This window comes from Molothrus aeneus, chromosome 12, assembly GCF_037042795.1.
Source record: "Molothrus aeneus isolate 106 chromosome 12, BPBGC_Maene_1.0, whole genome shotgun sequence".
In the NCBI taxonomy this organism is placed as follows: Eukaryota; Metazoa; Chordata; class Aves; order Passeriformes; family Icteridae; genus Molothrus; species Molothrus aeneus.
Window position 1 is genome coordinate 16,123,431 of NC_089657.1, and position 25,929 is coordinate 16,149,359.

Sequence of the window (25,929 nt, forward strand, 5' to 3'; positions counted from 1 at the left end):
CTGGAAATCAGAGAGTTGTATTTTTAGTATAATATTCCTTATTCTAGAAATAATTATTTTAAGAATGTCAATCTATTCAGACAGCATTATAGGGTCCCACATATCATCGTGCCAGTCAGAGCTAAATTAGCAGTGATTTGTGCTCTCAATTATCTCTGGTGAGCTGTGAGGGAGGCGAGGATAGGGAGGCAAAGCAACATGCCCTTATCCAAGTGCTGGGATTTGTTTTGAGGCATGCCTGGAGGAACCAGCCAGCCAACAGGATGCTGCACCACAGGCACCTCGAGGACTGAACACTGACTTCACCAGGCAGAGAATCATCTCAGCAAGGCCAAGCTCCTCCACACAGCTCCAAGCCCACAGTGTTCAGTCATACGGGTGGCCCACCACAGCCAGTGTGTCTAATGAGGACATCTGCACTTCAGTGTTTTCAAGGTCTGGACATCAGGAGAGAAGCAAGCTGACACCTCACAGCTGAAAGAAGAGCCCTTGGCATGACTCCCCTTCACATCTCAGAGCTTCTCACCCTCCTGTAAATGCTCCAGAAAAATGGTCCTCTTGTGCAAAGAAGCATCTGCATGGTACAAGCTTGGAAAATCTCCCCAGGGGATACCTGTCTACCTGGCAGGATAGGAGGGAAGGAGGGGCATTGAACATTTAGTACCCCAACTCAAAGAAATGAGTGAAGAGTTAAAAATCTTTCTGGGATGGGCAGCGCTCCAGGAAGATAAAATATTCAGCACCATTATGTTCCTGGACACCATATTTCTGACAATAAATTTCATGCCTCATATGCCATAACAGTTATGATTTCAGGCAATAACGAAAGAACAGATCTTCATCCTTTCACATCAACCCAAGAGAAAAAGATTTGTAAGTAAACCTGGCAAATCTCAGAGGAGGGTATTTTTTATTATTATTTGGTCTGTCACTTTGGTAGCCAGGCCTGGAAAGGGAAGATCCATTTCTGCCATGGACCCACCTTCAGTGCTTACAGCTTCATAGTCCCATGAGAGCTGGCAGTGGAACCCACCACCTCCCAACAGACCCCACCAAGTTCAGAAGCACCAGTTCTGTCTTTGGTGACACTGCAGCACTGTTCCTCCCCACTGGAGCACTTTTCTAATATCACTATGCACAATGAACCAGAAATTCCCCCTGCAGACATGTCCCAGGCCAACATGGCAAGCCCAAAGAGCATCAGCAACTCTGCAAAAAACAGGCTCTACTTGCCTCATTTTTCTTTATTCTTCCTACCCTGCATGGGTCTACTCTTGCTTAATGATGAGCTTTCCTGTGAATTCCCAGTGGGTGGAATTAGCTTCTAGCTATACCATGTTTCAGCTCCCACAGCTCCTCAGGGGCTCTTCCTTCCCCCTCTGCCAGCTCACCATCTAAATTTTGAGTGTGACTGCAGGAGAATGTGGACTTTTTTTAAATTTAACTTTTTAAGTCCATGTTTCCAAATAGGTTTTAGTACCACTTTATGACATTAGACAGCTCCCATACTGTAACCCCAATGAACCTGTGTGCAGCTGATGGGTAGGGACTCGTGCAGGTACAGCTCTGAGTTCTTCAGGGTGAAGCACTCCGTGGCATTTTCCATCAGTGAAGCTGTGCTGGTGTGCACTAGCAAGTGACGTGGTTCTTAAGTATCATCCACTTGATATTGCATCTACGAATCCAACCTGAACTCCAGATCCCCAGTTCTCCCCTAGAGATCAGCAGAGAGCCTGCACCAGGCCTTTCTGGTGTTCAAACAGCTGCACAGTGGAATTTTCAGTAGCTCATTTCTTGGCTTCAGCTGGTTTATGCATTTATTAGATACAATAATTAGCTTCCTCCCTTCACAAGAAGATTCCAAAACAGATTTCAAAAAAAACCTTTCAATCCCTCTGTAGTCAGTGTATCCAGTATTAATCCATTGAAGTACTGCATTATGCTCTACCAGAAGAATTAAACAGGAAAAGTGGGAAGCTCTCTTACCTGTAATTGACTGACTGGCCAATAGGAGTCAAGTGCTGGCAAATTGGAGGTGTAATTTCTCTTTAATTATGGCATTAAAAAATTACATGATATACCTATTTAACATGCAAAGGAGTAAAATCAAAGCTAATAAGAATAAATTGTAAGAGAGGACATGTACAAAAATGTAGTAGCAATCCTTTTGTTTTTTATGACTGTGCTCTGCCGAAGAGAATGCTGGCTGCTGCACCATTGTATTGCCTGGAAAACATCCCCAGCTCTAAGACCCTGCCAACATGCAAAACTGCATTGCACAAATGCATTGCTACATTCAGAAATATCTGTTGTAACTCAAGTGGGTGTATATGCTTTTCATGCTGCACATGAAGTTTGTATCAATCCAGCTGAAGTTCAGTTGAAATGAACGCACACAAAGCCCAGACACACCATTCTAGAGCTCAAATATGAACACAAATGAATGGATGAACCATGAAGAGTTCTGCAAGCCTTCAGGTAAACTCATTTCAAAATGCATTTAAAAGAAAATAGTGTGACTTCTGTGTTTAGACAATGGATTACAACCAACAGTATAAAATATCAGCAGTTCTGTTTCAGCCAATACAGCTACTAGTGCAAGACAGACAGTAGGAGTCCCATAAAGTACTGGCATCTGAGAAGAACATGTCACTGTCACCAGAAAACACAAATACACCCATGCTTTTTTTCTGGGGTAACATATTTATCACTGTAGAGAAGTCTATTTTCTTCAGATTAACACCCTAACTGTTATTCCAAATTGCTCAATTTCAAATCAGCTAGTCAGCACAAGAGTGTGGGCAAGAGGAAACAGGGTTTTGTGGGGAAAGGGAGACAGGGAAGGTTTCAAAGGCTGTTTGATCCCAAACCTAATAAACCCCAATGAAGCTGTTCTGTAACTGCCCAAACCCAACCCAGAGCACTGCTGCCAGGAGAAGAGCAGGTCTGGCCTCTGCATCCTGGTGCTAACTCAGGGAGCAGGAGGCAGATGCCAGCATCAGTAACTGAATTTTGTCTTCTGGCACTTGGAAACAGTAGCCAAACAACAAGTACAGTTTTACCTGCAATTATATTTAAAAACAAGGAGCTTCCAATGGCTAGCAAAATTATCCTTTCAACATTTCCTGCTTTGCCAACACAAGTTTAAATTTAAAACACAACCTTCAGTCCCTGGAGGAAAGTTTCATTGAATTTATTATTTTTTATTGTGTCATATAGGAAAAACTCGAAAGGCACATGCTCAGATAGCAGTGACATGCAGCCCCAGAGACAGACAGATACAAACCACACTCACTCTCACACACTTGATAAATGCCATCTGATTGCCCAGGAACCAGAAGCACAGCCAGCCATGACCCTGCACATGGATTGAGCTGAGAGGGTGACAGAGTGCAAGTGTTCACACAGGTGATTTCTGCAGAGAACATTCATTGCCACAAGAAAGGCAGCACAGGTAAAAGAAAGACAGCTTACCTTTCTGAGCTGCTGGACTCCACCAAATATCCTCATCACTCCATCAATCTCCTGCTCCAGCCTCCTGGCCCAGTACTGCATACTGCAAGAGATGGAGGGAAAGAGAGAAAGAGAAAGGGAGAGAAAGAGAGAGAAAGAGTCAGAGCCCTGACACTGAGCAGATAAGCAAGGGACTGAAGGGAGAGGGAAGAAATCAGTGCCTCAGCTAAGTTCACTGCTCTCTGCAGCACCGAGGGCAGGGCAGAGTACCAGGAACACACTGCTTTGAGAATTACAGCTGGGGCAGGTTATAAACTTCAAGACTTCCAAATTTATGCACAAGGCGCCACAGAGAGAAGAGGGGATGAAAAGGTACAACAAAAACTGCAAGGCTTGCAGCTTTATTTTCTCCTTATATAAACATTTGCAGTAGATAATTATTTAAGCCCAGAGTGATTAACAAGGTCTAAGTGCTGTGGAGTACAGAAAACAGCTTATTGCTTCAGCAGGGCTCTGTGGCAGAGAGCAAACCCCGAGCCATGGCAGGGCCAAAGGTGTCTTGTCCTGCTGCAGCAATGGATTATCACTGCAGCACCACGGGAGAGACCTGGGCACAGCCAGCAGCCAAGCACAGAGCAGAGTGACCAAGGGCTCAGCTGCTTTGCACCTTCAGCAGAGCCCAAGCTGTGCCAGGCACGGCTCTGCCAGGCCCAGGGTGGGCAGAGGGAAGGGCCGGGAGCTGCCACTGGCACATCCTGCATCCTGTACAGAGAGGAAGCTGCCAGGCCTTCCAACAGGCACAACGCCCTTCCATGCACTCAGCCACATGGATTTCACCCTACAGCAATAACACCAAGTTAAAAACAACAACAAATAAACCCTCTGCTAAATCCACAGGACTTGATAATTCTCCTTCTTTTAATGAGATTTCCTGGCTTCAGCCGCTGCCCAGGCAAATGTCAAATCTCCTGTCTGACCTGGAAAAGCAACACTCAATTGCCTCTGCACCACTTGGCACTGCCTTCAGTGCTTTTTTCACAGCAACATTTCTCTCTCAATGGATGCCACAAAAAGGAGGGAAGGAGCAGAAGGAGTAGAAGGTAAGGCCAGCAGCAGGGCAAAGTGCTGCTGGGAGGGAGCAGACCAGCTCGGGGAGGTTGTACTTTTGTTAGGTTCACCTAATGATTTCATTCTTCATGCAGAGACGTCCCCCAGGCAGCCCACACACACTCCCCCACAACCCCCAAACCATGGAGGGGCTCTCTCAGAGATCAAGGAGCAAAGAAACCCAAGTATTTTTCAGCTGGACACTGGAGAACTCTGAATTACACAGCACAGCCCAAAAGCTGGGCAGAATTACCAATGCAGAAAGATGCCCTGAGCTGAGGGGCAGAGCAGAGCTGAAGCTTCACTTTTGAGGGGTGAGGGACCAGCAGGACAGAGGGAAGGGCTGGCAGACAGATGTGTGTTACTGATTCATGCCAGTCAATAACATACAAGGCTGTAGATGAAAACAAGACTTAATTGTGCATGCCAAGCCTTCTCAGTAACATGTATCCAATGTAACTTATGCTATTTCCCATCTTCCCCAAGAGGCCTCTTGTCCCCTGGAAGTGTGGCTGGGGAGGGGAAATCTAGGAAATGAGATGAGTGGAGATATCAGCAAACCCCTTATTCTGCCAGAGGAGAGAGAGCAAAGCCTTCAGTGGGGCTGTCAGTGTGAAGGTACCAGGACACAGACAGAGCTGAGGGGAGGGTTGGGTTTGGGGGTTTTTGTTTCTTTTCCAATCATTTTATCAATGGTATATTCAGGTTACCCACACATCTTCTGAAGCATTTTCACCAAAAATATCCATTTTTACACAAGGCATTCACTTAAAAAAAAGCCTTGAAAAACCAAAATTGAATTTATTTTTCCCTTCCTCCAGTTTGTCCAGTGAACTGAAAAAAATCAATTATATGCTCATACTCAGCCACAGGTCTGAGAAACCCCACCGAGCACTTATGGAGCTGACACTTTTCCTTAACTTCTAGCTCTGTACAAGATCCTCGATTTCAGTGACACCTGCCTGTGTCAGCTCTCACCAGGAACACCTACACCACCACAGCAAGGAAAAATTACCTCCCATCTTGAGCTGTATCCATCAACATTAGCAACTGCTCCTATCCGCTTAAATGTCACGTATGGCCAAGCCTTCAGAAAGGATTAGTTAGAGAGGAAGACAGAGGCATCAATATTACTCTGTTGGCATATGCTAAAGAGACACTGAGCGCTCAGTTGAGCTGGGATTTACAATTAATTTAAATTTAGTCAGCAGATTTGTTTAAAAAAAATTGTTTTAACTTATTCCACCCCCTGCCTCCGCCCCAAGAAGTACTACTATTTTAGAGAAAAGTCACTGGGTTTTTCATTCATGAGAAAAGCTGCAGATCCCTTTAATTGTGCAGTCGTAGGATACCTGACTCTCATCTTACAGACCAGCAGTTTCCCCAAGAGTCCAGCTAAGCCTGGTGACATCAATATTAAAAAGAAATAAATGCACGTATTACACTATCAAATAAAAAGGACAGCATTTTGGCATAGCTCACACCAGGTTTCTAGCTTAAAAAAAAAGGAATAGCAGAAGCAGCTTCTTTTTTTTTGGTGTAGTATGGCTATCCAAGAACTTTTGCCTGTGGTAGTAAAAATTCTTTTTTCTACCCAGCACATCTCTCACCCACATCTAAGCACTGGCAGAACTCTTGTCTGATCCATTACTATGTCCCTCTACCCTGGTAATGTCCAAGACAGAAGCACGCAGAATGGGCCACATGCCAAAATTTGGAGGTTTCATCTCAGTTGTCATATACTGGGTTGAAAGTTACCATGAAAAAAAAAAATCATTAAACTAATGCCCTTAAAATTTTCTGTAAGATGACTGTAGCAAGGCTGCAGAGGTTAAAGAAGCTGCTAGCCCATGATGAACATGGAGATTCCTGTGTGCAGTGTGTCTCCTGTGGAAGGTGTAAGCAATAGGACACGGCAGTCACTGCGTTCCTGGGCCATCACTGCACGCCTCAGGTGCAGTACAGGGCTTGAGGAGCAATAACTCCTCCAGACACGCTGCCAGGAGTGCCCTGCTGCTCCTGTGAAATGGCATTTACAAGTAAAGCATAAAGAACACAGCTGATGCACTGGCTGGGAAGCCACTGGCACGGCTGTGGTGGTGCTCACAGAAAGGCACCAGGCTCCTTTACAAGCCATGTGCACAAACCTCCTAAAACCAAGCACCACTTTGGTGTCCACTGTAGTGAGGAAACAGGGGCCAGGAGAAAACCTTGGAGCTCCAGCTGTGTAGCTTCAGAAGAAAATGATAATTGCCTGGAAAGGCAGGAGACAGGCTGTGCTTGGCCCGCATCCTCCCACACTTGGGCACACATCAGATGGCAGCCTGAGAGTCCTGGTCTTCTGTAGAGAAAACTGGAGACACTCACAGAGAAGCCACCAGTGCAAGCCATGCACTGCCAGCCTGTGGCCAGCATCAGGGACATGCCACAGCAGCTCAGCCCAAGGTCACCCTGCCCCTTGGTGGCTCTGGGTACATGGGACAGACCCCTCAGTGACACCTCCTCATGGCTAACCTAGGGGTGGGCAAGGCAGTCTCACAAACCACTAATGAGTATAAGCCTCATTGCAAGGCACCTCTCACAAAAGCACTGGGAAAAGAGAAGCAAGAGGAAAGAAAATTAGTTTTCAGCTTGAGGACATTTTTTCCTTAAAAGAAGCCTTAGGAGAGTGCTTGTTTGGCTGTGAGCAGAAGAGGAGGTTAGAAAAAAAAAACAAACCAGGAGAATTGGTCCTTTTCTTTTGCTGCCTTCCTGGCCCCAAAAATAAGAGAGAGTCACAGAGACATAAAAGCACAAGAGGAGAAACTACTTGCTAAGTGGATCTACTGCCCCAAAGCTTATTGGGTTCTATAGAGTGTGTTCTGAACAAGTGTCTACACTTCACACAGTGTGTTCAGCCAAGAATGCTTCACCCTGATTCATACGCTTTGGTTCAGTGCCCAAATATTGCTATTTAATAAGGTTATTAATTACTGTGTTGTCTAATTTTTGCTGTGCAGGAACTTCTTATAATTGGCTTATTCCTTCAAGATGCTTAATCCTTTAACTATAATAGCCTGTGTCAGTGCACACACATGCATGTGTGTGTGTGCAGGATATGCCCCCTCTGAGCTCTCTTACATACCTAGGCTGTAAAAAACCCACGTGAGCAAATATTTACCCATCAAGGAAAAACAAGATGCCTTTTTATTTTCCCCTGAAGATACAACTTAGAGAGAACACCTGTTTTCTTCCAAATAACTTACTGACCGTGCTTCCAGACATTATCAAGCCTCCCACATTGTCATTTTATGACTGTGTTTTAATTTAAAGTATGTGCCCAGGTGTTTATATAAAGGAAGGGTGGAAAAAATTGCCTTCTGGACTAGTCTTTTCTTAATATTTATCAAGACATTATTCACCTCTACCATCTGGTCTTCTCTGCAATAGGAAAGCATCTTTGACATTATTATAGGGAGGAAGGACAGGACAAATGAGTATTAGAACTACATCCTAAAGAAAAATCTTTTAAGAGACAGGAAAGGGATACTCTGTCTACACTCACCTCTTTCATGACATTATTTTGTTCTTCTCAATTCAAACACTAATTTTCTGGGTGTCTTTCTGTGTCCCATCCTCTGCTTATTTTTTCAATTTTTTGCAGCAGGATATATATTGCAAAAAACTGCACATAAAAAGCCCCAAGTGACAAACTCCCTATCAGATCCATCTTGATCCCAGTTTGACACCCCATCATGTATTAAAACATAACAAAAAGGTAACTGTGGACATGTATTAAAACATAACAAAAACATGTATTAAAACATAACAAAAAGCTAACTGTGGAGTTTTCTCAATCTGCAGCACAGAAAAAGCTGAGTGAGGAGAAAATAAGTCTGAGGGGAAAATTACACCAAAAAATTGTGTTTCATTAACAATTCTTGAGCATGAATATTTCTCTAGGTATCTGTGAGAAAACCAACAGTAACCACCAACTTGTCACCAGTGGCATTTAGGACAATAGGAAAATTGTTCCTTAAATATGATTTCTCGGTCAAAAACCAGAGGCATTACCCATTCAAGGTCTAACTCCACCTGAGAACAGAACAGGCAGTAGCTGTTCAGTCACAGATATCCAGGATGGCAGGGGTTTCAGGAACTCCTCTTCCACCACTTTCTTGCACTAAGAAGCACCCGAGCCCTCTGCATGAAGTGTTCTCTAATCTATTCTTTAAATTCTCTGCTGAAGGTGAACCCAAGATCCCCACAGTACCTCTTCCCAGTTCCATTTTTCAGCACATGGTAAAAAAAGTTCCCTTTTTATTCACCCTAAATCTCAATTTCCTCTTTCCACATATCCCACCTACAGCTGACACTGAAAAAAATCTTGCAACAAGCTCCTAAGAACTGGAAGATCATGATTCTGTTGCATCCTTTAGAGTAGTAAAATAAATAGAAAGGGAAACTCAGCTTTTCACAGCTTTCTCTATTTTGCACTGTTTTCTAAAACATTCATTCTTTTCATTGCCCTTCTCTGGATTCTCTACAGTGTGCCTATATCTCCAAAGACTCAAGCCAAAAAGTGAGGTCAGGTACTCCAACAGAAGCCAAACCCAGTGCTGTATGAGGAAGAAGACATCACCTCCCCAGTCTTGTCCAAGAACCTACTGAACACTGAAGAATAAATGTGCCCTTCTGCTATGACAGCACTTGGCTGACTCAAAGTGATCCACAATAACTCTCAAGATCTTTTTTGCCACGCTGCTACCCAGACGAGTGTTCTTTATTCTGTATTTGTACATTTCATTTCTCCCTCATAAGTGCAGTACTTTGCATTTGTTTTCACTGAATTTCATTTTGCTGATATCCAGCTCGCCATTCAATTTTTCTAGATCATTTTGAATTCTGGTAATGCCTTTCAGAGTACATCCAACCCCTCCTAGCTCAGTGTCGCCTGCAAATTTTATAAGCATATTTCTTATTCCATTGCTTAAGTTATTAATGAAACTATTGAAGAAAAGCAGGTCCAGGGCAGATCCCTGCAGGACCCTACTTGAAATGCCCTCCCAGTATGACAAAGAGCCACGATAACTATTCTTTGAGAGCTGCGTGTCCAATCAAAATATCTTGAATTTCAAACTTTACAAAAAGCTGATTTGGAGTATTTGATATGCAAAGGAGCTGGAGGCCAAAGGATAATGCAGTGAATAATTTAAAGCCTAGGAGTAGATTTGAGGAAAATCTCAGTCTGTTGGTGGATGATTTGCCCATAGACAGAGGAAGAAGATGCCACTGAACGTGTGAGCTTGTACATTTGCCTGGCAGTGTTGGGAAAGGCCCCACACAGGCACCAGTTTCTTCTGACCAAACACGGGCACAACCTCTCACCGATACAGCAATGAAAAGAACAAACGGCAAAGCAAGCACAGCAGGTATTTTTTGCAGACCACAGGGCAGAGGATAGCCTTTTGCCAAAAGGCCCTTCCAGCCTTGAACCCAGTACACAACCAGGACCATAACAAACAAAATAAGCCAAAGGCAATGGCTATCAGCACTGGAGCAACACTGGTGACACCAGCAGTATCCTACCCACAACAAGTAACTGTTTTTTTCAGAGCCCAACTAACACAATGCCTTAGCCTCCCTGCTTTTTTGAAAAGTCTGCTCTCAGTTTACATCTGGGAACTCTGTTTCCATGGCACACTTGCTGATGTGCATCAGGAGCAAGAGCAGCCCATGGCTTCTTTGCACCATCTTCGCACTCTCGTCGCACAGGATTAGAACTGGGCTCCTTATCTCAAAGCCTGTCACAAATCTAGACTTGAAACACAATGAATTAATAAATAAGTGAATAGGTGTCAGTTTTATGGAGCACACTACCAGCATAAATTTCACCCAATGCAGCCACTTGTCATTTTCAGCACCCCTTGAGACCCCAATGGCTGATAACTCTTGCACGTCACTTTGCAAGCCATTAAACAGATGAAATTTTATGATAAAACCTCCCTCCTCTCTGTCTCCTGTTTTACAGATGCAATCTGAGTGGAGGCTGAAGAGATCCCATCCCCCACAGCAAAGATAAGGTTACAGAGGGTAGGTCTTAGTAAGGATTTTGCAAGCTGCATGAATTATTAAAGTCCTTTATGATATAATGACAGACATATCAGGTTATTTGTTTATTCTGTGTATAATTCATGACTCTCTTGGGAACTTGACAGAAGTAAGATCGCTTGTTGCATCTTCTTGTTCATTCCAGTAAATCCTCATCACCAGATGGAAGGCTGAGCCACCCCTGAAGACAAAACAGCCACAACTTACAGGACCTGTACCTGGGGCTGGAGATGGGAGAGGTTTTTACTCAGCCTGGAGACAAAGTGAAGCTGTGATTGAGTATGTCAGGCTGGATGGCTGGAAGACGACAGTCTGGGCAGTGTTTCTCTATCATGCCATCAGAACACTGCCCTCTAAAGCACATGCAAACAACTTTATGATTACATGCTGTGAGTTGCCCTGTGCTCCTCCATCACTGCTGAGCAATAGTAGGACCATCCAAGCTGACGCAGGCTTTTATAAGACTTTAGGATAGTTCACAACCTCCCCCTCCTGGCTACTCAAATAGTGTGATACTGGACAAAGCAAACAATTCACCTTGTTTGGGTCATTTTTCTAGAGTCTGGTCAAGATATTGGGCAAAGCATGATAAAGAGGTGCCACATCTTGATGGCTGGAATTGAGTTTTGAATACATACATTGTAGTCATTTCTTAATTGCTAAGCATGCTGCTCAAAGGGTGAGGGAGATATGAAGCTGCAGCAGGAAAACAGGAAATGAAGGATTGACTGGAGCCCCTGGCAAGAAAGAGCTTCCCGACACTCAAGACTGTCCACCTGGTGATGTTTCTACTGCCAGGAAGAGTCAAGTCAACTCATGGAGAGTTGCAGCAAAACAAAGGTGGCCAAAGTGCCAACAGCACAATGTAAACTCTTACCAGCCACTTGACACCAGAGGACTGCTTTCAGCATCCACCCTGCCCATGGCAGATTTCAGCTGATCAGAAACAAACTTGGCACAAATGATCAATCTGATCATGTAACAACAAGCAAGGAGTTTGGTGGAGGACTACTGACTAGTCAGAACTCTGCTGAATTTGTGTCAGCAGTTTCCCTGCTTACCAAGAAGAGATGCCATTAAACTCTGCCACAAAGACCTCCTGCTACCAGAAGCTATTTAGGAACATCCATTGTCATTGCTTCAGCCTCAAACCATGTCAGTCCAAGTCTCCTGGGGTTTTTGGAGTAGCCTCTCACAGCACATGTAACATTCTGCAGGGGTTTCTGGGCATCACTGTCATTCCATCTCTATCTAGTTAAACCCCCCACCTTAAACAAGCCCTCTCCACACCATCCCCCTACCTGAGAGTTCCTGGCTCCTAAGAGAGCATTATAATCATTGTTATTATAAAGCACTTAGCGATGCTCGTTTATTGCATCTCTCACCAGCCAAACACCCAGAACCCTGTTATTTCAAATGCAGTTGCCTTCATTTGCAGAAGCTCTTCATTGTATTAGTCCCTTTCAGGAATAAAAGAAAAAAGGGGTGGGGGTGGAGAGCATTAAAAAAAATAAATAGCAGTTTACTGCATTTTATACCATTACCTCACTACTTTGTGATACACATCTAAAAGCTGTCTGTAAGACCTTTCCTGCTGTAAGGTGGCATCCAGACAAGCTCTGAAGCAGACAGAGTGGAAACATGAAGCCCAGTTCAGCAGTCCCAGTACTGCTGCATCACCCAGAGCATAACAGCAACAGGGATGAAGCTGCCAGCTTTCACAGGTCACCTCCTCTCTCCTTCTCCCTGTCCAACTGGGACAAAGACTGCTCTCTCCACAGGGAAAAAACATCTACATATCACTCTGAAAAGTAATACAAGTCTGTTCCTCTGAAAAGGACACAAATCTGTATAAATGGAGGTGTCTGAACCACACTGGGAATACTCAGAAGGTGCCAAAGGATTTGCTGTACATGGAAAGGATGCTGAGCTATCAGGCTCAGTTTCCCCATCTCCAGCCACAGCCAGCTTTTCACACTGAAAAGAATTCACCTCCTGTCCTGGAGGACCCCATAAAAGGAAGATCAACAGTAAACTGCCAAATCCTCCTAATATGTCCAACAATAATATCTTCCATCTTTTTCAGGAGGGGAGACTGGAGCTACCAAGGTGAAGCAGTAGTCTCAAACCCTGACAGACTTTTGGGAACAGAGTCAAAACTGCAGCTCAGCCTCCTGATGCTAACTTTGATGTCTGCCCTTGGAAGACAGCAGTGGAACACCAAAGCAAGAAACTCATACACCTATGGGTACCCCAGAACAGGTTTGCTCCCAGCCCTCACACACAGTATGCTCACATGTAACTGGAATTGAGGATTATGCAATAATTCTCTTTTCTGCTTGAGCATCAACATTAGACTCAAAAACTCCTGACATCCCAACACCCCATGAAGAGAATGTCTTGGACATTTTCCTGTAAGAGAGAAAAATCCCAGTCTCTAATGTGGTCCTCTCAATGGGGCCTGTGACATCACCAGCCCCTTTCTGTTCAGAATAATGACTTCTTCCACACGCCAAGAGATTTGAAATTACCTGTGAAATATATTTCCCTAGGCACAGGCTCAAGAAGCATGTAAATTACCCAGCTTAATAGCCTCCAGAATTTCTCTCCAGGACACATATAGAGAGCAGGAAATGTTCAGATGGTATCTCAGGTACTGTCCAAGGGGTTAAATGTCCAAGGGATGGTCAGGATACAGCCCTACAGCTTGCCCAGTAACTGGTCCCACTGGTGAGCACTTGCCACAAGGAGGCAATAAGCATAAGATCCAATTCTAAATGAGTGCCTCATCAGCACAAAAATATAATTTTAAAGAGAGTATTTCTTGGGAAAGGTGCCTATCCATAATTTACATGGTACAAAGAGCCAACATAGGGCTTATGCAGCAGAAGACACCCATTTAATTTGGAGAAGTCCAGTGCTGAGCACTCAGCAGCAAAGCCTCTTGCCCTCTGACTGCACAGAGAACAGCACTGCCCAAGCTTTGATGTTCAGGCATTTGCCAGGGAACAGTGTCCTTCAGAGAAGCTTTTCATCCACAAGGACAGTTCCCATCTTCCCAACAGCAAAGAAAGGGACAGACACTTTCCCTGGAGTCCAAATCCTCCTGCCCCCGTTTTCTGTTCTTGCATCTCAATCTGATGTCTTGTTAGTACATAGTAGAACAAACATTTATCCCACAACCAAGAGCATGGATTCATTTCAAGGAACAGAGGAGGAGGAGTTCTGTGATCTGGTTGCATTTTCTACTCCACCACTGACTTACTGGAGTGTCTGAAACTCTCATTTCAGCAGCAAAAGGAGCAATAGAGAAATGCAAGTGCTGTTACTAAGCACATGTACAAAACCACAACAAGGAGGGGAAGATGGAGAGCAGGACAAGATGCTCACAGTGCAATGGGGAGGGGATGGCAGGGGGAACAGTCCCAAGGGCATCATGAAAGAATTACCTGTCTCCCCAGGGAACAAGCCTGAGGCACACATGCTCTGCTCCTGATGCTTGCCAAGAATGACAGGTTGGTCACCTTTTAACACACAGTGGACAGAAAGTAGGCCAGAAGGTCAACTGGGGATAAGAAAACACCTGGAAGATAGGCCTGGCAATTGAAAAATGGGCCACATTGCTCAGTGTAAACCTCCTCAGAGCAAAGGTGTAAGACAAGGTCCTTGCTGAGACTCTTTCAAAGTGAGAACCTGCCCTCATTCCCAGCCACAGCCATCTTGCTAACCCACATACTGCCAGAAGCTGTGGTATCACAGCAAGATTAACACAGAAGCAATTTTAACAAACAGCAATTTCTAAGCTAATTTCCTCACTCACAAGTGTGCCACTGAGGGCTGAAGTCCGTCTGGACCTCTCAGAGCTATCTGTGCTCAGGATTAACTATACATCACTGCCAGTAATGCCAGCACTCTGCTACTCAGAAACTATTAGAAGATAAATATTAAACCTCAATATCATAGCAGCAGAAAAAAATGAGGAATGTCATTGTAATAAATACTGTAACCAAGCCAAATGAGGAAGCAAGGTTAGTTTCATGTGGAAAATGAGACACAAAAAATAGAATATACTTGGAATAGTCCTTCCTTTGCTCATGGGATCTGGACTTCTGTGCAATGAACATCACAAACTTCAGAGCAGTTCAACAAACTGTGATTCAGGACTGCAGGTTGGCAATTGCAGGATGAAACAGGGCTCTGGCCACCAATTCCACCCAGCCCTGAAGCACCAGGCGTTGCACATGAATCCTGCATTTAACATAGATCGTTACATGGAGAAACTGTAGGTCCACCATTACTTGTGGCCCCAACACAGGCCTCAGGTAATGCAGCTGGAGCATCTCACCTGCAGCCCAGGCAGGTCCCATTTCACCACACTGCAATCATTCTGATATTCCTCCATAAGAAGGACAGCTACATTTACTACACCTTTCCTTGTCGGGTTTGGCTGTCTGTCTCTGCCCCGACACGGGTAGGGTGGTTCTTGGGTGGCACGCGTTTCAAAGGACGAGTCTGGACTCTTCAGCTTTTCGATCTTCAGATTGTTTATTGTTTCTTATCTACAAAATTTTCTGTCTGCCCAACAGAGGTCTGATCTGCAAGCAGTCACAGGCACTCTCTGACCACCCACGGGGCGGTCATGTCTTTTTATACTAAAATCTACGTACATAATATTTACCTTTATTTTCCAATGCCTTTCACCCATGTTAGCAAGTGCACCTTCACCATAAACCAATCCCCAAGTGCCAACATCACCACAGGAGATGGAGGACAAGAAGAAGAAAGAAGAAGGACGAGACACGCCCTGATCCCTCCATCTTGTCTCCACAACCCCCCTGTACCAAAAACCTTAAAGTTTATATTTCACCCCCTAAATGTGTCCCTTTTACACCCTTCACTCTAAAGTGATTCTCATGTCCTCAAATTCTTGTTACTTCTGTGGATGGATCAAAATCGAGCCACCAAACACTCTTAGCAACATTCCAGGATTTTCGAGACCCCCCCCAAGGGTTCTCCTGGCATCTCTGGACATCGGGAACGAGATGAGAATGAGATCCCACATTTCCTTTCTGCAGCTGTTTGGTTTTCTCTGAAAGCAACCTCACGTACAAGAGCCCTCATGTTATCCAGTGAGATCTGAGAACAACAGGAATGGTACAAACACAGCAATAAGTAGATTTAATTAAGAATGAAAGTCAACTATTATGCCAGCTACCATAAAAACACTGTATTATTTTTTTTTCCTGGCAACCTGCACTTCCACCAGCCAGCTGTGACTCCAGAGAACAGGATGGGGTCTGGCAGCCACTCCTCAATGGAAAGGTAACTGGCCATGCACTCAGCTGCCTGCGTCCCCAAATAAGTGACATTTATTAAGAGGCCCTTATGAAATAAAAAAGGCAAGGCTGCTTTCAGCACACATAATCACATTCACAAACTGCACGAACCAGCAGTGCTTTCAGCACAAGGATTCACTTGGAATGGCATCAAGAGGAGAAGGGCAGAAAAAGAAGATTCCCACACAACAGTGTGGCAACACAGGCAGTGCTCCATGCAGAGCACCAGCCTTGGGATGCATCCTCACCTCTGGCTTGGTAACACTGCCTGCTCCAGGAAACACAGCCCAGTGAGGCTGGCATGAAAAGGGGCAAGAGGGGAAAAGGTAAGGGCAAGCTCAGCAGTGACAGTGCTGAAGTGAGACCTCATGTCAAAACGTGGCTGTCAGAGCCCTTTCATACCCAGCTGCTCTGTCCTCATGTCTGGGCAGGGAGCACAGGGAAGCAGGGGGAAAGTGAGGGTGTAAATTCACCTGTGGAAGGAGCCACTTCACATGAAAAAGAGCCCCAAGCACCTAGCAGACAGCTGAGGTGAGACAGAGCTGGTTAGATTTTTCTCTGCAGTAAAGACGAGATCACAACAAATAAACATAGCAAGGAGCAAGTGACACAGAAGGGTTCCATTTAGCCTTAAGATGATGGGTAAAAAGGTGGTATTGATGTCAGAAATGCCAACACAACATTTTTGCTGCTGGGTCAAACAGGTGGGCAGGTGCTAAATGGGGTTACTTGGAAGCTGAGACCAAAGCATCAGCAGACAGTAGATGTGTTAGCTGCCTTTCTTTTCTCCACCTCACCATAAAAATCCTACCAGAAGCAACCACAAGTAACACCATATTTAAAAGTTAAAAGACAAAGACCTGAAAGTTATCTTGCGCATAATCCCACAAGCATCATTACATCAGGGATGAATTTGTCCCAGTATTTTTAAAATTTTCTTGACAATCCTCAGCTTTTAAACCTACACAGCAGAGTACAGCACACAAGACTTGACAACAGCAATTTTTTCTGCATTGTAACAAGCCTAACATCAGGAATGGCTCAATCAGAAAGCACACAGCCAAGGGGGGGCATGAGAGCATCCCTACACACAGAGAAGGTCCCTTTTGGTCTATGCTCTTTGAAGTGCTGTTATTCTGTAGGAGGCAAAATAATGTCATCAGTTTGGTAACTGATCAACAATTATTAAGACTTTCCAGCCAACAAAAACAGAATAAATAAAAAGCAAGAACTGCATGAAGAGAAAAATATTGATTTTTTTTTTTCATACTCATGTAATCTTCCCTTCTTCTCAGAGCAGGCAGAGGAGGAGGGGAAAGCAGAGGAGTGCCCAGGATGCTTTGATGCATGCCTAGCTCACTGTCCTGAAACCCTTTTCAGCTGGATGGCCTTGAATAATTAAATGCTTTTACTTCCACCCTTTTCTTCCCCATGTGTGCATGACACACTGCTGCAGAAAGTTAACTTTCACCTGGGCAAGGAGCATCCCTCTCCCTGCAGAGGTACTGAAAGCACAAGAGCCCACACAATACTTTCCACACACACTGATCCCAAGAATGTGACACTACAGTGAACACTTAGCAGAGACCTCTAATTTACAGGACTACCTCAGACATGAGGAAATGGCACTTCAGCTCCTTCTGGGTCTACTGAGTTTGTTATGGAGCAATAAAAAGACGTTCAACCACTCACAGCCCAGAATCTGACTCAATCTGCAACACCTGATAAAGTTGAACATTAAGTGCTTTGCTTGGCTTAAGTCTGTCTCTGTTTTGGTGTTCATGTCACAGCTGCCAAAAATCTGCCTGAAAAACCCACTATATGTTAGAAATGCAAACAAAGCACCGCATTCCTGATCCTCCCTGTTTCATACTGTACAGAAAGTGTTTATTAGCCACAATAGAGAGATATTACATGAAAATTAATAGATGCAAGAATTCAAATACAAGAATATCTCTGGTTCAACAGAAATTACAGAGAGCTTTATATATTTCTTTATATATATTTGTGAAGGGTAAGTAGCTTATACAAGGTTAGCTCTAAAAATTATTTAGATATATGCCCCTTGTTTTGCTGTTTGGAGAATGAATGTGAACTCAGACTTTAGATATGGGATTCTTCTGGACTGCAGAATATTAAGTGCCCGCTGGAGAAGAAACAGAGCCTGACAGCAAACTGGCAGCTTGTGACGAAAGTTGAAGAACCCAGCTCTGTTATGAGTTGAGAAGCATTGGTATTTATAAGGAGAATCATATCCTCATTTGTCACTTCAGTGGAGATGGATACAATACTTTCCCAATTCTTTCCCAATTCCACCGTTTAAGAGCTGACTTTGTGCTTGCAAGGCCAAGAGGCTCAGAAGCCCAAAGGCACGGGGCAGGCTCTATGTACCAACAAATCAGGTGCACAGTGGCAGCCACACCAGGAACCTGTGCTGCAGCACTAACTTTTAGCACTGAAATGGTGTTGCAGCAGGGATTGCAGCAAGCCCACGCGCTGCTGCCAGGACTCCGACTGTTACTGCCCTCGCTCTCCGTGTTAGACAACACTGACTCAATGCTCCTGTGGACACACATGTTCCAGGTTATCCTGAGCAAACCCCTCTGGTCAACAGCCACATGCTCTGCACACTTCCAAGCCTCTCAGCTGCTGAATGCCACACAGAAAAGCCTGGCCAGCTCTGGCTTGAGTAAAAGAAGACTGGAACTTGAATAAGAAAACCTCACCAAAATGAGTATGTACTTTGACCAAACTACCCCTGCAAACAGCATTTCTACAGATGGGAAGCAGCCGGTATTTTGGTCATGAGATTTTCACCCTGCTCTGTCCTTGTGTCTGTGCTCTCCATCCTTTCCACCCCCCACCCTTCCCTGAAGCATAGGCTGCTTTCTAACACTACACGGATATTTGCTCCAATGCACAGCATGATCTAACTAATTCGCACTTCATTGCTCTGCACACCTCATCATTTGCACATGAAAACAGCAGTCTCTCTCGATCCCTCCACTTGCTGCCTATTTCTTCCTCCTCCTCCTCTATCCCCCACCTCCAGTACCTCCTCAGAACAACTCCACTACGGAAGCTGCAGTGAAGAGGCTCACATTACCAGGACTCCATTGCTTTTACAAAATTTACTAGTGTGCTGTGAAACCTCATAAATAATTCAAGATAGACAACCTTTGTCAGGTAAATGAACGTGTCTTTGTACTGCATTACTCCCGGGTTTTCTACCAGTGATACTCACTGTAGGCACAACCCGTATTGATTCAGGAATTCCCCAAGTGTCACTGTGGGAAAGGGTAGAACAGTTTTCACACCAGCAGAAGCCAAGGATACCCAAAGTCTATCCAGGGCTTCAGGGGACTCAGAACAGAAACCCACTGGTGCAGATGTAGCTCCAGCCTAGTCTGTGCAAAGCACAGCTCCATCCCCACTCTTCAAGGACAATGAAAGAAGGAACAAGGTCGAGGGAGGCAAGAGACATTCTTATTATAGAACTCCTTTTCATTGTAAGAACTTCAGGGATTCTGACATACACCAGAGCTAAAAATCATGTTGCATCCTGTATTTATTGCGTTTAATTCTACGCACAATCAGTGGAGTCGCTGCACAAAGAGATAGGCAAACTCAACTGCTGTTTTGACAACTGTGCCCAAGGCTCTACCATCATTATTGACCTAGATGGTTTATATGGCATTTAGCACCCAATCTGATTGCTGTCAGCAATTATCTCCTCCGGAGTTCTCAGTCCCAACTAGACGTGCGGGAGGAGAATTGATCCTGGTTCTCCTGAAAGGCAGTCTCACACAGCCTTGGGAGCAGCTGTGCTGTACAACAGCTCCTGCCCTGTCCCCCACCAGACTGAGCAGCAGCTTCCGAGGAGGTGGCACAGTAGCCTAATCAAAAGCAAGGATAACGACCTTGTGATGAGTTAATGAATAGATACAGAAACCACAGACTGTGCACCCTTTGTCTGGCCTCACTTCGTTCAGATCCTTGTGTCTCTCGCCCTGCAGCCCTTTCATCCGTAACAAGATCATCTGGTTAAATATCCCCATCACTCACACATCAGTCAATTCGAGAAACAAGTTGCTTTACAGAGGAAGAATGAATCCTTTGGTCTGCATAAACACCTTTTAGTTCTCATTGTATTTATGACCAAAATATAATGGCTGAGACAGAATGGGAAGGGTTGTAGGAAAACTGTCAAAGTAATGAAGGAAATCTACATGCGTTCTGCAAAAGATCAAATAATTCAACCTAAAGAAAACCATGTCAATAGCTTGTTGACAGAAACTGACTCCAGTAACAACAATTTGTACAACCCCATTCCCCGTGCAACCAAGCAATAATAAACTCGAGGATGAAGGCTAGATTACAGGAACTGCTCTAAAACAACAAACTACTACCAACACACCAGAGAGGAAAGATAATTTTGCTAACAAAACACATTTTGCTTTCAAGAGGCTCCTAGAAAAGTAAATATTGAAGCGTTCAGTTCCCCTCCTTTCTTACTGAATATTTCACTCAAGTATGTTGCTTGGTAATGACTTTTGCTTTTATTTCCTCTCACTTGACTATTTCATTGGGTGAAAAAAGCATTGTCTGACTGGTACAGCGTGTGCACGTGCTCCATGCTGCAGCGTGCAGATGCCCCAGCACGCCAGCCCTCGAGAGCCATTCTGATGGCTTTTGAAGCCAAACTCCAGGCAGCTCGTTCAGGGATAAATGCTCAGGTTTCCATTCAGACCCTCCCTAACCACCTTCAGCTTTCCAGGGACTGCTGCACACACACACACAGAGCTTCTTTATAACAAAGCTGCTGAACTCTGCCTGTCAAACACCAAGCGGGAGCCCATTTCTACCCTCAGGTCCATGTGCAGGAGCCTTATTGACTTCAGTGGGAACCCACACAATTTCTCAAGAGAATTTCAATTAACAATTTCTCAATGTATACAGTTGAAAAACTCAAACTCCTGAAACCACAGTCTTGAAGGGGATGAGTGCAGGCAGGTTATGGTGTTGAGGTGCCACAGGCAAGAAAGCAGCAATGCTCTGCTCATTCTCTATGTGAGAACTGAGAAGGAAGCACTCAGAATTGGTAACAGGAATGGAGACATTTGTTTTTAAATAGCAAGAAATATTGCAAATGGCTTTTAAAAAACATTTGTTCCTCTTTGTGAGGCTCTTCTTTTACCTCTGGGAAGTTCAGGATGCCTCTGAACACCTCAAAAGGGATTTCTGCCACCAAGCAGAGCCTGCACAGGGCTGTTGCAGGGACACTGGGGATTTGTGCCTCCACTGAGTACAAATTGTCACAGAGGCTGCTCAGCTCTCACAGGGATGGAGGGCCAGGATCTGTCAGTCACTCCTGGTGGTAGATTGCCCTCCCAGGGAGCTGTCTCTCTGCTTAGTGGAGCACAGCAGAAGACAAGCAAGGCCATCTCCCAGCTTCTCTGCTCCTTTCCAGACAAGTTCCAATGCCAAGCATCAAAACCATAATTGGAAGAGATTTTCTGACTGCACAGCAGGTGGTCAGTAGAGCAAGAGAAGGAGCTTCCTCTACATGGCACTCTGCAAACCCTAAAGCATCCAGTCCTAATAGAGTTATTTATTTCAAGCCCTGCTAGCCCAGATGTGCTATGACTACCAGCATCATTAACCTCATTTGGGGTGAAATGACAAGTACAAATCAAAATCTGCTACAAAGAAGCAACTAATTTGGAAGAGGCAGCCTCAGGCCCACCTTCCAGTGATGGTGGAAAGATATTAAGTCTTACTCTCTGAGCAGGAGTCTTCACTGCTCACTATTTGACAGGAACAGGGGTAACACCTCCAGCTTGCTGCCCAAAACAACTGTCTACATCTGACAAGTGCTAAACCTGTTGGAAAAGCAGGACTGGACCATGGACACCACACTGGCACTTTCCCCTGCAGACATACCTTTCTGCTCTGCTGCCTGGTCAGAGATGCCCTGCAGAGCAGTGATGAAGCCAAGCAGACACGCAGAAATTCTGCACACACCTGCTTCCTCACAAGAAGCAAATGGCTCTCCACCCTCTAGCAGATGGCAAAATTTTTTCAAGTCCAAGTGACTAAAAGCCTTGCTGGAAAGTGAGGAGGGGGTTTGTTCTGCTCCCCAGTGGCAGCACTGGCAGCCACATTCACCAGCACTCATGTGCATGATCTCCACTAACCTGAGACAATGGCAATCCAGGTACAGGACTTCCCTGACTGACCAGGCTTTCAATTATCTCATACCAAACTGCTCAGAAATTCAAGCAGAGGTTGTTACCATGCTGCCACAGGAATCCCTCTGTGTACTATTTAAAAGAAAAATTAACTGCAACCAACAGCCTTCCGTTCCACAGCCATTAATCCCGTTGCCCACACAGAGCACGTTCTTGTACGTGACCATTCCTAAAAGGAGCCTTGTCAGTCAGTGGCCATCACCTAACACACCCACCCCAATGGGTTTGTTCCAATCTGGGATTTTGCTTTTTAAATCTCAATGAGAAATTCCCCTTTGGACAACTGGCTGAGCCGAGCTTTCCTTAGCTCAGCATAAGATGATTAAAACCATGCTACCCGGGAGGAGAGAGATAATGTAGAACGCCAGCGATTTATCAGGGACAGAACCAAGAATCAACACACTGGCAATAATTAATACAATTGTAAACAAAAATAAAAAACCAAAAATGTTCTTTATTTTCTTCCTTTCCCCCCTTAGGCAAGATATCCTAATCGTTCACTCCGCTGCTCGCTGCTCGCCAGAATGAAACAGTTCTGGGGCTGCTTAAAAAAGCAGCCTCATTTTTGAGAGTCCTGTAGTAAAAGATGACTTCAGTGATTTACAGAGAAAACCTCTAAAGACAAACATGTTTCTAATCAATGCTCTGAATCATTCACAAAGGTGCATTGTCCAAAGTAGGAGAAAATTAGGTGGTAATGGGAAGAATTCAGCAGCACATCTCATCAGCTCATCTCGCTCCTGGTAAATCTGCCCAAAAAATTTAAGTTATATCCAGCCTCTTTAAAATCAAGAAGGGTGCAAACAGGTAACTACTCGGGGGAACAGTCAATTGCACGGGATTGTTCAAGCCTTAGTGCCAGTTACCATCGCACTCTTTACTCCCATTAAGTATTTCCTTCCCAAGAAACAAATAATCACAGCAGCCCTAGGGCAGAGCTCACCAGGCATTTCAGCCCACAGGTTACAGCATTAACCTAGTGCCCAGCAATTGTGCATCATCATCAAATATCCATTTGTCACTTCTCTCTTCTCTGGGTTCACAGAGCAGGTCATGAGGGGAACCAAACAAGGAGGAAGGTATCAGGTCAGGTTGAGGTCTTGTGTCCCTTCTGTGTCTCTTCTCCAGATGCAGCCAGACAGCATTGATTCCCACCAGAGGCACACACACACAATTAGTGGCCTCTTCAGGATCATTTCTCTGTATTTGTAAGAAATTATGGATCTTTGTCAGCAGCTTCAGTTTTTGCTTATCTTGCCTCACTCAGTGCAGGATCAGGCCCACTCTGATAAAACCTCAGATAAGAGAGCACAGAGCTAACAAAATCTATTCTAGCAAACCCCTCCAAATTAATTGGAATAAAAATGCTTTGGTTAAAAAGCTGGCATGGTTTATTAGAATAACATAGATCATAGGGTGAGGGAATGCAAGCATATTATTTACAACTTATAAGCCTTTTTATGTCTCGCTTAGTAGAAGAACATTCTTATAAAACTTTCTGCTGCTAGAAAGAAAACACAGCTTTGACTCACAAACTGGTACCCAAAAGAAATTTATTCTATAAATTGATACTGTGTTCTGAACTTCATAAGCAAATGCAACAACTTGCAATCCATGAAAAGCTGCTGAAATATCAAAAACATCCCACAAACTTGAGCTGTGCTTCATCAAGTACAGAATCCCCTTTGCTTCTTTAGGCATTCTCATGGAAGCAGAGCTCGTTCATGGCAGAGCAAGGCTGGATCAGGCCATAAGGCTGTGGTACTTGGAGGAGAACTGGCACGCTCCCTTTCCTCTCCTCCCCCTGTAGGTAGACATTTCTCAGGGTCTTATCCTGAAGAATTTCTGTATTTACATGACAGCAAGAAAAGGGAACCCATCGGCTCCCAAAGGTCAAAGACATTTAAAAATATGAATACGTGCCCCAAAAGAATCCAGAAGGAATCTGTCGGAATGGGAAGGATTTCGGAATAAGCAACCCTGCCTTTGGTGAAGGCAGATATTAACACAGTAAGCTACAGCTCTCCCAAATAAACAAGAAACACTGTTTCTTCTGCCGATAAGCCTTCTTTTCAGAAGGCCTGACTACATGTTTGCAAAAATGTACTTTGAGATCAAAGACGCTAATCTAAAAGGCCTTCAAAACTACTTCCTATGACATATATATATGAAATGTATTTATATTTTTTAACAAATCACAAACGACAAGACAACTGTGATATAAAGCAGTGCACATCCACTGGGGCAGCACGAAGTTAAGGGCAACACTGCTATTATTAACTCTATGTCATTGAAATCTTTCCCCCACCTTCAGAAATGCAGACTGTAAGGACGTGGTGTCAACCTTTACTTTGAATCGTCTGGATTTTTTTCAGTTTTGTGTCAACAAACCTCAGCAATTCATAACGGAGATGACAGCCTCTTAAAATACATCTCAGCAAGGTTTCCCGTGGATGTGTGGAGAGGGACAGGTTAGGGTTACCACGGTAGGCAAGAGAGCCATCCCTGTTAGAAAATATTCCCAAACATTAACTTCTAAAGCAATTTCTTCTTCTTCAAAAAAAATCTATTTATATCCTTCCTGCAGCGACTCTCCAGTCCCCCACCCCCTCACCCAAACGAGCTGCTTTCCGACTCTCTTTCAGTAGATTACAGTCAATTTCAGTCGCTCCAGAGGGAGGGAGAGGAAGACCCGCCAGCTCGGATAGCCTGTGGAACTATCCAGCTATTATTAGTTTATGCTCAAACTCCGGTGTGCACGGCCGGTTGTGGGTACCATATTGTGTGCTTGAAACGAGGATGGGGGGGGGGGGGGGGCTGGAAAATAAGTCCTTTTTGGTCTTTCCCCCCTCTCGCCACATTAAGGCTCCGACAGCCGCCCTGCGGACCGGCACCCGCCGGGGAAGTTTGCGCTTTCCAGCAACTTTGGGTCCGTTCCTCAACCCGCCGCTCCGGCGGGGAGCGGGCAGAGACCCCCGCGCCCGCCCGCATCCAGCGCGGCACCGGCAGCGCCCGCCGCGGCCCCGCCGCCGCCGCTCCCCCGCAGGCCCCGGGGCGGCCCCGCGATGCGCCACCGCGCCGGGCCGAGCCGCGGGGCGGGGGGTACCGGCCGGGGCGGCGGCACTTACGTGTGCTGCTGGGGGAAGCTGTAGCCGTGGGCGGCGGGGGCGGCGAGGAGCAGCAGCAGGGCCAGGTGGCCGCAGAGGGCCGGGGCGACGGGCGCCGCGCTGCCGGTCGGAGCCGCCATCGCCATGTTTCCATTAACGGCGCGGCGGGGAAGGGGCAGAGGCGGCCCCGCGGGGCGGCTCCCCCCGCCGCCACTCGTGCGACGAGCGCGGCAGTCCTCGGCAGGGGGGCAGCGCCGCGCCGGCTGCGGGCACCGACCGGCGGCCGCTCGCCCGCTGCCTCTCCGCGGCGGCCAGCACTGAGCACCCGCCGAGCGCTACTTTCCCTCAAATAGGCGGCCCGGCCCGGCCCAGCCTCCTCCCCGCCCGCTCCCTCCCTCCCTCCGGCCCCCCGCGCCGCCCCGGCCCCCGCCGCCCCGCCGCCGCAGCGCATGCGCCCGGCTCCGCGCCCCCCCGCCGGTCCCGCCGCCCCCGGCTCCGCACCGGGCTGGGGCGCCCCGGCCGCGCCACCCCGCGCCCCGGCTGGGCTCCGTGCACCCACCCCGCCCCGTCTGCCCCCGCCCCGGG

General features: G+C 45.7%; 1 protein-coding gene across 2 annotated transcripts in view; it reads right to left on the minus strand.

Annotated features, from left to right (window-relative positions):
* Positions 1 to 25,615, minus strand: part of CACNA2D2 (calcium voltage-gated channel auxiliary subunit alpha2delta 2) — a 212,125-nt gene extending 186,510 nt beyond the window's left edge. The window contains exons 1-2 of one of the 2 annotated variants that reach the window (XM_066558333.1): positions 25,366 to 25,615; positions 3,475 to 3,556 (exon numbers count right to left, since the gene is read on the minus strand). In XM_066558333.1, the coding sequence (XP_066414430.1) occupies positions 3,475 to 3,556; positions 25,366 to 25,490 (207 nt within the window). In that variant the 5' untranslated portion in view covers positions 25,491 to 25,615. The remainder of the gene's footprint in view (positions 1 to 3,474; positions 3,557 to 25,365) is intronic. The other variant, XM_066558334.1, reaches the window with a different exon arrangement.
* Between the last annotated feature and the right edge of the window lie 314 nt (positions 25,616 to 25,929).